Raw genomic sequence first — 12,687 nt, forward strand, 5'->3', positions numbered from 1 at the left:
CTTGCTGGCTAAAATAAAACTTCCTATAGTCTAGTCTAAAACTCTTCCCCTGTAATTTGAATTTATGGTCCTTAGTTCTGGAATTCTTTATAAGAGTGAAATTCCACCTTCGTTCGTTTTACTAACCTCTCTCAGAGGTAAGTAAAACTTTATTAGTAAACTTAGTAAACTTTATTTTAGTTGCATAAGATAGTAAGAATTCTTGTCTTCTGAGGTGGAGTGGTGGTGGTGGTTCATAGGACCATACAAACTTTGAACTAGAGAAGTACGATATGTTCCTAGGGCTATATGTAGTGCATTATGGTGTATAGGGTCTAACCATCTTAAGGCACTGGGTCTTGCAGAACTGGTGCCCCATAATTGAGTCTGGACCTTATCAAGGTTGTATAAAGATGTAACAAAGTGTATCTGTCTGCTCCCCATGTTGTTGCAGATATAACTTTCAGAATATTCAATTTATTTAGACAATTTGTTCTAAGACATTTTATGTGATCTAAAACAATCATTTCTCATCAAGGGTTAGTCCAAGAAAAATTGTGCTGGATGTTATTGGGATTAGTTGTTCTCCGAGCTTTAGTTCTGGGTCGGGGTGTAAGTTTCTTTTCCGACAAAAGTGTATTCCAACTGTTTTTGTTTAGAGAGTCGAAAGCCATTGTTTTGGGTCCATGCTATTACTTTATTGATTGTTGTTTGCAGTTGGCGCTCTATTGTTCGCATATATTGCAAGTGATTTGCAAGGAATGCTGAAATCGTCAACATAAAGTGCTACATCTATGGTACTTGGTATTTGTTTAGCTATTGAGTTGATTTATATGGCAAACAGGGTAGCGCTGAGTACTGATCCCTGTGGTGGTACTCCTTGTATAAAAACCTGCAATAGCGTGGTTAATATCCTAACTTGGAAAGTTCGTTGTTGCAAAAATATATGGATATACAGGGTGATTCACTACCAGTGCAACAAACTTGCAGGAGGTGTAGGGAGCACAAAGACGAATCGGAATCACATAGCATTGCAGGGTCCGAAATGCCTTCGTCATGCGGTAGAGGACATTGAACGGGAGGTTGCGCGAACAGCGATCCCACTGGAAGTCAGCATTTGCAAACCGGTTCCCGAGGCAGTAGGATGGACAAGTATTCAAACGTTGAACTGGCCAACATGCACCTCGCGTATGGAGCTGCAGACTGTAATGGGCGCGTCGCTCTGCGCTTGTACTAGGAACGTTTCCCGCACAGGCGTGCTCCTCATCATACGATTTTCACACGTGTGCACAGAAGGTTACGTGAGACTGGTTGTTTCACAAGAGGTACCATGAATCGAGAGCGAACGACGAGGACACCAGACAATGAGGAGAATGTCCTACGTCTTGCAGAAGGCAATCTGAGTATGAGTACTCGAGCGATAGGCCAACGACTGGATATTTCCCAATCCACTGTATGGAGGATACTCTCAACAAACCAAATGAGTTCATACCATCTGCAACGCGTCCAATCATTGGAGCCTGCGGATTATCCACTCCGGAGGACTTTTGCTACTTGGTTTCTTCAACAGAAACGGTTCGCAAATGCTGACTTCCAGCGGGATCGCTGTTCACGCGACCTCCCATTCAACGTCCTCTACTACATGACGAAGGCATTTCGGACCCTGCAATGCTATGTGATTCCAATTCGTCTTTGTGCCCCCTACACCTCCTGCAAGTTTGTCGCACTGGTAGTGAATCACCCTGTATATTGGGAGATGTTCTCTCATCCCAAAGTTATAAATGTCTAAGTATTCCATATTGCCATGCCTTTTCCATATCAAAAAATATCATTACTAGATGTTGCTTTCTTATGAAGGCATTTCTTATGTTGTTTTCTGCTTTTATCATTAAGTCTAGAGTGCACCTGTTCTTTATGAAACCACACTAGTCGGGCATTTACCATTTTCTCAAGTATTTTTCCAAGGCAGCTAGTTAAGTCTATTGGGCGATAGTGATTCGGATTTGTGGGATCTTTATCTGGTTTTGGAAAGGCTAAGACTATTACGTGGGGCCATTGATTCGGAAAGGAATTTTCTAGGTATATCCTGTTATACAAGAAGAGCAATGATAACAATGATTTCTTATCTAATTGTTGTACCATCTCATATACTATTTCATCTGGACCTGCTGCACTTCACCTCATCCCTGAAATGGCTTTATGAAGTTCTCTGAGAGTGACAGGTTGGTTATAGGATTCGTTACTTTTACAGGAGAAATTCAATTTATGTGTTTCTGTGTTTGCTTTATGTTTTTGGAAAGCTGGTTCATAGGCTACTGCATTGATATCTTTTCAAGGTTCTACCAAGAGCATTGGCTATGTATTCAGGTTTTGCTTTATCTTTTCCATTCCATTTTATAAAAGGAGGAGAAATTCTTTGGTATTCTTTGTTTATTTTATTTATTTTGTCCCAAACTTTCCAGCTGTCTGTTTTTCTAGTAATTGTAGATGCAAAACGAATCCAAGATTCTTTCTTACGGATCTTAGTAATGCGTCTGACTTTTGCCCTTGCCTTTTTGAATTGTATCAGGTTAGTTGTGGTAGGGTTTCTTCGGAAATTATTCCATGCCTTGATTTTCTCTCGTTTTGCTAGAGTACATTCATAGTTCCACCACGGCTTTGGATGTATGGGAAGCTTTGAAAAAGTTTTTGGTATTGTTAGTTCTGCTGCATGGAGGAGTTTATCAGTTACATATTTCACTGCAGAATCAATTGAAACCTGTTGTATTTGTTGTTGTTCTAATATGGCCAGCTGCTTATATCTTTCCCAGTTTGCATTATCTAATCTCCACTTTGGAGTTCTTCCCAGTTGACAAGGGGTCGGTTTATTTGGAGTAATCTTTACTACCTAGTGAATCATTGTGAACTGCCCACTCCAGTAGAGGGTATAATGATGGAGTGCATATAGAAAGGTCTATTGCTGTACTAGTTCCTGTGGGTAGATGTATATACATGGGTGTCCCATCATTTAAGAGTATAAAATTGAATTATCTAGTAGTTTTTCTATAATTTAACCTCTTTTATCTATGTTTTCATTTCCCTATAGAGGATGATGATGGCCATTCATATCTCCCATGATAAATAAAGGAGGTGGAAGTTGGACTACCAGGTCATCTAGATCTGTATAGCTTATATCTTGGTTTGGTGGCAGGTAGACATTGGCATCCCTATCCCTGCTTACCAGGCTTACCGTATTCCATCGGTTCTGGTTGCACGCAAGCTTTATTCTGCTTCATAATTCAGTGCATTCTCCTTGCTGCAATAAAAATTATTTCAATAATGCACGGAGAAAAATACAGCAATGATTTAAAAACCATTCCTCTGTCCAGACACAGTTTCGAGGAGTCTTACAGTCATCGGACAACATAAATTTCTATTTATTAAATAGACTGAGAGAAAGTCCAATTTTTGCAATACAATTAGCATTAGCATTAGTAGAGGCATTTGATGCAAGAAAGCAAGCTTATGCAGCATCAGCCAAAAATAAATAAATAAATAAATAAAAAATAACCACTTCCACTTCACCCCTCTGTTCGTTCAAAATACCTGTCCAGCTGAGCCTTAAACTTATTCAGGCCATCAACTTCCACGACAAGGGATGGAAGTCTGTTCCACCAACCAACCACCTGCTGGCTAAAGGCAAATTTCCTCACGTCTATCCTACACCTGTCTTTCCTCAATTTGAATTTATGCCCTCTCAGGTGATTATTCTGAGCAAGAGGAAGAATCCCATCAGCATTGAGCATGCTCAAACCATTCAAGGCTTTATACACCTCTATCAGATCACCTCACTGGTGCCTAGTCTCCAGACACTGTAATTTGCAAAACTTAAGCCTTTCTTCGTAAGAGCACCCCCTTTGTTCCATTCACTAATCTTGCTGCCCTTCTCTGTACTCGTTCCAGCATCTCTACATCCTTCTTGAAATGAGGCCTCCAGACCTGTATACAGTACTCTAGGTGTGGCCTGACCATTGCCTTATACAAGGGAATAATCACCTCCTTATCCATGCTAGAAAAATTCCTATATATCATTGACAATACACCATGACCTACTCTTGCAGCCCGTCTGCACTGCTCAGAAAACTTCATATCTGCCTGCACAACCACCCCCAGGTTCCTTTCATTCTCTACCAGGTTCCTTTCATTCTCAGTGTAGTACCACAGAGTTGATACGTTGCTCTGGGGTTGCTGTTTCCCATATGTAGTACTTTACATTTGTCAATATTAAACTTCATTTGCCACCTCTCAGCCCATCTGCTCAACCTTTCCAGATGAATTAGATGAATCCACAGATATTTCAAACCTTGCTCAACTTATTGTATATGTTGGATACTGCTACAAGGAAGATATTTTGGAGAATTTTCTATTTTCCAAAGCTTTGGAAGGAAGAACAACGGGCGAGAAGATTTTTGATGTTATAAATATTTTCTTTCAAATAAATAATCTAACGTGGAACAACGGTGTTGCGATTTGTACTTACTTGTTTGTTTGTTTGTTTGTTTGTTTGGTTGGTTGGTTTTTAGGAGCATTAGCAACTAAGGCCATACTGCTCCAGGATATGCGGTGGTCATTCCCTGACCTTTCCGCATTCTCCTTATTTGGTGGTGACGGGCTCGAACCCCGTTCTAATCAAGAAGAGTGTGCTACGCACTGTTGCTCCTTCCCACCTGGCTACAAAGGCGGCGCGATTTGTACTGATGGCTGCATTAACAGGAGAAAATAAAGGTTTAAAAGGCAAAGTAAAGGAAATTGCTCCAACTATCATTTTTAATCATTGCATTATATATAGGGAAGTATTAGTAGCCAAGGAAATGCAAACTGATTTGCACGAAGTTTTGAAAGATGCAGTACATGTTACCAACTTTATTGAAAGTAGAAGCTTAAATAGCAGACTTTTCACTATACTTTGTAATGAAATGGGATCCATTTATGAAACGCTTCTGTTATATACGAAAGTGAGGTGGTTGCCCGGTGGTAAAGTGTTGCGACGTCTTTTTTGGCCTCAAACATGAAGTTTTATTGTTTTTATCAAATACAGATCAGAACTCAATTGTTTTCAATTAAAAAATGGCTTGGAAATCTTAGCTACCTTGCTGATATATTTGAAAAATTTAATGAGTTAATTTAAGCCTGAACAAGGACAGAGAACAAATATATTAGTACTCAGAAACTTTCAAAAATAAATTTAACCTTTGGAAAACTGAATTTGAGCGAAATAATACTGAAATGTTCCCATGTTTTTCTGATTTTGTTAATAGCAATAATATTGACATTTTACAATTTAGGGATGTCACTGCCAACCACCTAACAATGCTAATTAAGAATTCTTCCAAACCATTTAATATATATCCAGAAAAAAAAAGTTATATTGGATTTGTGATCCTTTTAGTTTTGAAATTTCTTCACGTCCCGAAATTACCATTGAGCGGAAATGAAGATCTCATCGACCTGTCGTCTGACGAAGCGTCCGACATGCTCGTTTCAAGACTACTTGTGAAAAATTTTGGCTTTCTCTTCGAGATGAGTATCCAAAATTATCGAAAATGGCGATACAAAGATAGCTTTCAGGTCTGCATATTTGTGTGACGTTTGTTTCTCAAAATAACAGCTATAAAAACAAAACAGCGTTCCAGACCTAATACAGACAATGACATGAGATTAGCATTTTCAAATATTGCATCCAGATATTATCGGTTATCCAGGCTCATCCTTCTCATTAATTGTTTTGTTTTGTAATTGTTCATTTTTTATTGTTTTGTAATCTTAATTGAAGAATAAGAATTTAATTTGTTGTTTTTGCTGTATTCAATAAAAAAATTAAACAATTATTTTAATGTGTAAATTAAAAAAGGAAACAATTTTTTTTATTCCTTTCTGAGTACTCAAATAAAATTTTCTAGTACGTAATTTATAAAATGCCATTTTTCTTCTCTAAAAATCTTGTCATCCTCCCTCGGAGTTTACATTGAGGGGTCGCATCAATTTTATATTTAATAAAGGGGGTCGCGAGCAAAATATGTTTGCATGCCACTGTACTAGTGTACCCATGGCAAATATTTCACTCTCCCTCTCCTTGGCTTTCTTCACTGCTGGCTAAGGTGGATGGGACAGACTTAGATAAGAACATAAATTTAAACACATGAAATTTGATAATTTTTTACATGTATGACTATATGGCCCTTTACAAAATTATAGTTATTCTATTGTAACCATGGCAAATATTTTGCCAAAACTAACAAAACTGTTAAAAATAACAGAAATTTTGAAAATCAGTCAGAAATGTTTTTGAAATTCCCCCCCCCCTCAATTTTACTGCTAAATAAAACATTACAAAAGGAATCAGGTGAAAAGCTTTAGACTTTTGAGTTATTCAAGTACCCATGCTGAATATTTTGCCCAAAACTGTAAACAAAACCATTGCTCAACAGTTTAATAACAGTATGCTACTGCGACGGGATCTAGAAAAGTTGGACATATGGGCTGAGAAGTGGCAACTAAAGTTTAACATTGACAAATGTAAAGTACTGCATATGGATAGCGGTAACCCCAGAGAAATGTACCAACTGTGTGGTACTACACTCAGGTTGGTAGAGAATGAAAATACCTGTGGGTAATTGTGCAGTCAGATATGAAGTTTTTGAGCAGTGCAGACATGCTGCCAGAGGAGGTCATTGGGTTTGGTCAATGATATATATAGGAATTTTGCTAGTAAGGGAAAGGAGATGATTATCCCTTTGTATAAGGCAATGGTTAGGCCACGCCTTGAGTACTTGCACACAGGTCTGAAAGGCTCATTTAACAAAGGATGCAGAGTTGCTTGAGCAAGTACAGAAAAGGGCTACAAGATTGGTGAGAGGAACTAAGGGGCCCCTCTTACCAAGAACGGCTTAAGTTCTGCAAATTGCAGCATCTGGAGACTAGGCACCTGCGAGGTGATCTGATTGAGGTGTATAAGGCCTTAAATGGTTTGAGCAGGCTGAATGCTGATGAGATTCTTTCTCTTGCTCAGATTATGAATCTGAGGGGGCATAAATTCAAATTGAGGAAAGACAGTTAGAGAATATATGTGCAGAAATTTGCCTTTAGCCAGTAGGTAGTTGATTGATGAAAAAACTTCAATCTTCCGTCGTGGAAGTTGATAACAAAAAAAAAAAAAAAAAAAAAAAAAAAAAATCGGGGAAGAACTGGAAAAACTTTTAGAGTAAATGGATGGGTGAAATGGGATTTTTTTTTTTTTTTTTTTTTGGCTGATTCTGTATAAACTTGTATTTTTGCATAATATACCAATGCTAATTTCTTAATGGAACTGTTAAAAAATAACAGAAATTTTAAAGAACAGTTAGAAAAAAATTTTGGAAAATTTTACTGGAAATTGTGCTTTTTTTTTTTTTTTTTTTTTAATTTTACTACTAAATAAAACCTATTGCAAAAGGAATCAAAAATCAATTTTAGCAAGACTGAAATGTTGTCTTCAGGGCCAGGACACATTCTAAATATTGCTTCCTTTAATTGTGCTCACAGCTGACTAATTAGCATTAGTAGAGGCATATGATGCAAAAAGCAAGCTTATGCAGCATCAGCCAAAAAAAAAAAAAAAAAACACTTTCATTTCACCCCTCTATTCTTTCGAAATACCTGTCCAGCTGAGCCTTAGATTTATTTAGGCTATCAACTTCCACAAGGGATGGAAGTCTGTTCCACCAACCAACTACCTGCTGGCTAAAGGCAAATTTCTGCACATCTATCCTACATCTGTCTTTCCTCAATTTGAATTTATGCCCTCTCATGTGATTATTCTGAGCAAGAGGCAGTATCCCATCAGCATTGAGCATGCTCAAACCATTCAAGGCTTTGTACACCTCAAGGCTTTGTACTCCAGACACTGTAATTTGCAAAACTTAAGCCTTTCTTCGTAAGAGCAACCCTTCGTTCCGTTCACTAACCTTGTTGCCCTTCTCTGTACTCGTTACAGCAGCACTACATCCTTCTTGAAATGAGGCCTCCAGACCTGTATACAGTACTCAAGGTGCGGCCTGACCATTGCCTTATACAAGGGAATAATCACCTCCCTATCCCTGCTAGAAAAATTCTAGTATATCATTGATAAGACACCATGACCTACTCTTGCAGCCCGTCTGCACTGCTCAGAGAACTTCATATCCGCCTGCACAATTACCCCCAGGTCCTTTTCATTCTCTACCACTGTCAGTGTAGTACCAGCAACCCCAGAGTTGATACATTGCTCTGGGGTTGCTGTTTCCCATATGTAGTACTTTACATTTGTCAATATTAAACTTCATTTGCCACCTCTCAGCCCATCTGCTCAACCTTTCCAGATCCTGTTACAGCAGCATAGCGTCAGTAGCGACCTTAACAACCCTGCCAACCTTTGTATCGTCTGCAAACTTGGACATTAAGCTTGATATACCATCATCATTATTTATAAATACAGAAAACAACAATGGACCCAACACTGAACCCTGAGGGACTCCACTAATACATTAATCCACAATGAGCAGTGTCCATTAATTACCACTCTCTGTCTTCTGTCACTCAACCATCCCTTTACCCATAGCAACAATTTGCCACCAATGCCACACTGCTCCAATTTGTGCAGCAGTCTTCCATGTGCAACAGTATCAAAAGCCTTTCTAAGATCCAAATATATAATATATAATATAATATATTATATATTTGGCTTGACCTTTTCCTAATGAATTGCAATATTTATTAAATGTAATTTTTTAATGAAAAATTTAAATTCAAAACTATTCTTAATTCTCTAATTCCTAATCTCTAAAAAATAAAACTGTGTGGGTATTTAGGAAGCTAAACAGAGGAAGAGCAACTAATCTTGAACTGGTAACTAACACACATGAAATATTTTTCAGGTGGGCCTGTAAAGCCCTGCTGCACAGCTGCCAGGTTAATTACAGAAATATTGCTGAGCTACTACTTTGCTATGCCAATCTTTCTAAACTTGTTAAAAAAAAAAAAAAAAAAAATGGTGAACATTTCTGTGATTATTAAGCAGAAACTGTAACTGACAATGCAAAGTATCACAAAACAACACTTCATTCTAACTCTACGTTAAAAAGAGAACAAAAAATTTACTACACACCAACCTGCAAACTAATTTCTGTTTCTGGAGAACTATCATAATTTGGAGAGGCTGGAACTAGAAGATGCATCGGGGAAGAGCAATGAAAAGCATCCTCTAAACGTGCTTTTTTAACAGAATCTGTTCTTGTAGATGATGACTCTTCAGTAATTTCTATAATCATTTAAAATATCTATCACCAAAACTGTGCAGAGACCAGCTCTCACAGATCTTTCAAATTATGCATCTCTATTCTTGCAAAAAATCAAATGTATTTCAATACTTAATTGAAAATTAAACAATTACCATCAACAATAAAAATATTATTGTTGCCCATTATGCTTATTGTCCCATAAAATACTTTTACAGGGCAATAAGCATAATGGCAATTTCCACATGAAAATCTAATTATCAGCATGCATATGATATAAAACATTACTGTTAATAAACTGAAAAACAATGAGATCAAAGCTGAAATTTCAGTAACTCTTAAATGAGTGGGTTAGAAGTATAGTGAACCAAGTCACTTTCAAATAGTATTCAAAAAAGGCAACTTTTGCATTTGAGTCAAAAAATTCATTGTTAGATAAATTTAAATAAATTATGTCAATATTTGTTTGAAAATAGTTATAATTATATTCTCTCTTTGAATTTCCTAGGAATTTGAAATGTTATGCTTAAAATTTGGATTTAAACAAAAAAAGTGGACTTGTTCATTTTAACTCAAATATTTTCCCACTTCCGTAGAATATGAAGTCCCATTACTACTATTTTTATTATTTAGGATTGAAGGAATGAGTAATATCACCTTTTTTTTTTTTTTTACCAGTGCTGTTTTATTTAAACAAATAATGTATTACTGAAATTAAAATCACAATTTTGTTTTTTTTTTTTTTTTTGCACAGAGACAAAAATAAAAAAAGAGAGAAAAGTGGATACTTTGATTAGCCGATCCAGTGTTCCTTTTCACCGGCAACTCTTTGTAGAAACTATGGTATCAGGATGGAATATAAGGCAATAACGAATTACGTCTGCATTCTTTGCACTTGTTATGGGCCATCTGTCTTTGTATAGTTGATTTTGTTTAACTTGAGCCAATGAAGACAGGTCTACCGATTTTCTCTTTCTGTATGTCAATTTCTTCGAATGGCATTAAATTGCTAGATGAGTTTTTGTAAAATACTGAGAAGGGACATCCTCTTTTAAACTACAGCCGTTGAAAGTTAAGCCAATTGACAGGCTCCTTGCTAATGTATTTTTCCCCCCCTGTTAATTATGGCCTTTTCTAGAGGCTCTGATGACAAAAAAATCATTGTGCTTAAGTTCAACTACTTTAAATGGTGGGTCTTTTTTCTTTGAGTTTTTATTATATTAATCGAGTTGTCAGGGCCATATATCAATGAATTTTTCTTATTAAACTTTTCTATAACTCCAAAATCGGCGTCATTTGGTAAGTAGGAGTGACCAGAAACCATGAATACTACATCAATTGTATTGACGGCCATAGAAGGGTTGTTGCACAACTTCAGTAAATTAAGTTCAGTAACCTTTATATTGCAGTTTTGCCCCTACAAGCATCACAATAGAAAGTAATGTTGGTGCATTGGCTGGCATTATCTTTTAAATGCTTTGTAACAACAAAGTCAAGATTTCTCGAGACCCTCTTCCACCTTCTGTCTTATTCCACACATATGTTAACAGAAGGTCCAGATTTAATTGAGTGGACACCATAATTGTATACATACAAATTTTTCTTGTAATAAGTGAAGGATGTGGTTAGCTTCGGAAATGCAAGTGTTTTTTGCAAATCAAAACTGCAAGCATAATAATTGTCAGAAACCTTGTCAGCCTCTTTCTGTAATTCAGTTCTGATGTTGTCAGTGTCAGAAAGATGAAAGTGTTTTTCAGTTTGTATTTGTGCCCTAATTCCAGGATCTGCTATGCTTCAAACGTTATGGAGAGGTAACTGCATGATTCTAAACAAGGAGGACTTGGATCACTTTCCTGCTGAATCTCATGCAAGATGGACTTAGCCCACTGAACACTATCAGATGTTATTCAGCATTATAAGACCCCACCACTGCTCTCTTTAGGCCAGCCAAAGAACTAAAGACTTGTTCCATATTTTCACTGAATAATTATTGGTTTGAAGGGACTTAGTACAGCTGTAGCCCAACTTGAAGAAAAATTGGACCTGGTTCACTATACTTCTGACCCACTCAAATAAGATAGCAACATTGATTTTGTTAAATAATAATTAAAAAATAATAAATAATTTAAGAAACTAATAAGTATAAGAAACTTCAAATAGAAATTAGCAGATATCAATGAACAGGCATGGCAACAGAATTTTATGAAAAGATAAATCAAAATAATTAAACATATATTACTACTGAAATGAGAATTTAAAAGAGATATGGACATTAATAAATATATTTCAATTTGTACTCATCACTATGGTAAAAACTGCTAGGAATCTAGTTACTTCATTTATAACTGTGGCATGCTAATATTCACTGCTTCATATGAAAATTACACTTCTTTTTTTAGAAATTTCAGATAAAAAATTGATAATCACTTTTGCAGAAACATTAAAAATAAGTTCTATGGGCTTGAATGTTATTAGTCAGGAAGTAAATAGGTAGTAAAAAAAAAATTATAATAAAAGAGGCCTACGTGCTCCAGATTCATAATGCGAAAAAATTTATTTGTTGCACAGAGCATTAAACTACAATACATAAAATTAGCTTTCGGCTGGGTGGCAGCCTTCATCGGATTAAAATACTTGAATGGCAGTTAGAATAGTGATGCACTGCCAGGATGGTGCGTGAGGCGTGTGGTTAATTGTTTGTTGATGTTTGTGGCTGTGACGTATGGTGGTGACGTGGCCAGCATTTGTCTATGGATAGAATTACTGACTCTGTGATGGGATTAACTTGACAACCACTGTTCCTGTTCATAGAGGTGTCCGAGCATTTTATATTTAACGATTCCAACCAGGTACGCCTTAGGTAATGGTGGGACCTGTCCACATTTTATATAATTTTTTTTATATAAAAAAAATTATATAAAAAAAAAAAAAAAAAGATGCCATCAATTCCAGGAACCTTGCTTGCCTTTATGCTCAAAAGTATTTTTGACAAACACTAATCTGTAATTTCAAAATCATTAATTTCATGACTCAGCCTCACTCTCACAGCCTCTTCTCAGCATGAAGGGTCTTTCTTCATTAAAGACGCAAAGTACCTGTTCAATTCATCAGCAACATCTGTTGGGGTTTCTAAGATTTTCCCACACCCAGTGCACAAGGGTTCGATCTGATTAGATTTCTTTTTCTATATATTCACATACATGAAATATTTCTTGTCTCCGTTCTTTGCTCTCTTAGCTAGTGCTTTCTCGTAGACAGCCGTGTTCCATCTAACCTATCTGTAGTACTATTATAAATCAACTTCTAGCTGCCATAGGCTTCAGTACTTTTCATCACTGTAACTATCCCATGCTATGCTCTACTAGACTGGTCATCTCTGCATACTGATGTCTTTCATCTCAATTTTAATAGCTGGCCC

At 36.6% G+C, this 12,687-nt stretch overlaps 1 protein-coding gene across 2 annotated transcripts in view; it reads right to left on the reverse strand.

Moving 5' to 3' along the window:
* The window catches only part of LOC150084544 (E3 ubiquitin-protein ligase Mdm2-like), a 366,530-nt gene that overhangs the window by 221,212 nt on the left and 132,631 nt on the right, over window positions 1-12,687 (reverse strand). For both annotated transcript variants that reach the window (XM_090376480.1, XM_090376479.1), the window contains one exon: window positions 9,144-9,292. In XM_090376480.1, the coding sequence (XP_090232606.1) occupies window positions 9,144-9,292 (149 nt within the window). The remainder of the gene's footprint in view (window positions 1-9,143; window positions 9,293-12,687) is intronic.

The sequence above is a fragment of the Mastigoproctus giganteus genome, chromosome 6 (assembly GCF_048544385.1).
Source record: "Mastigoproctus giganteus isolate SK-2022 chromosome 6, ASM4854438v1, whole genome shotgun sequence".
Taxonomy (NCBI): Eukaryota; Metazoa; Arthropoda; class Arachnida; order Uropygi; family Thelyphonidae; genus Mastigoproctus; species Mastigoproctus giganteus.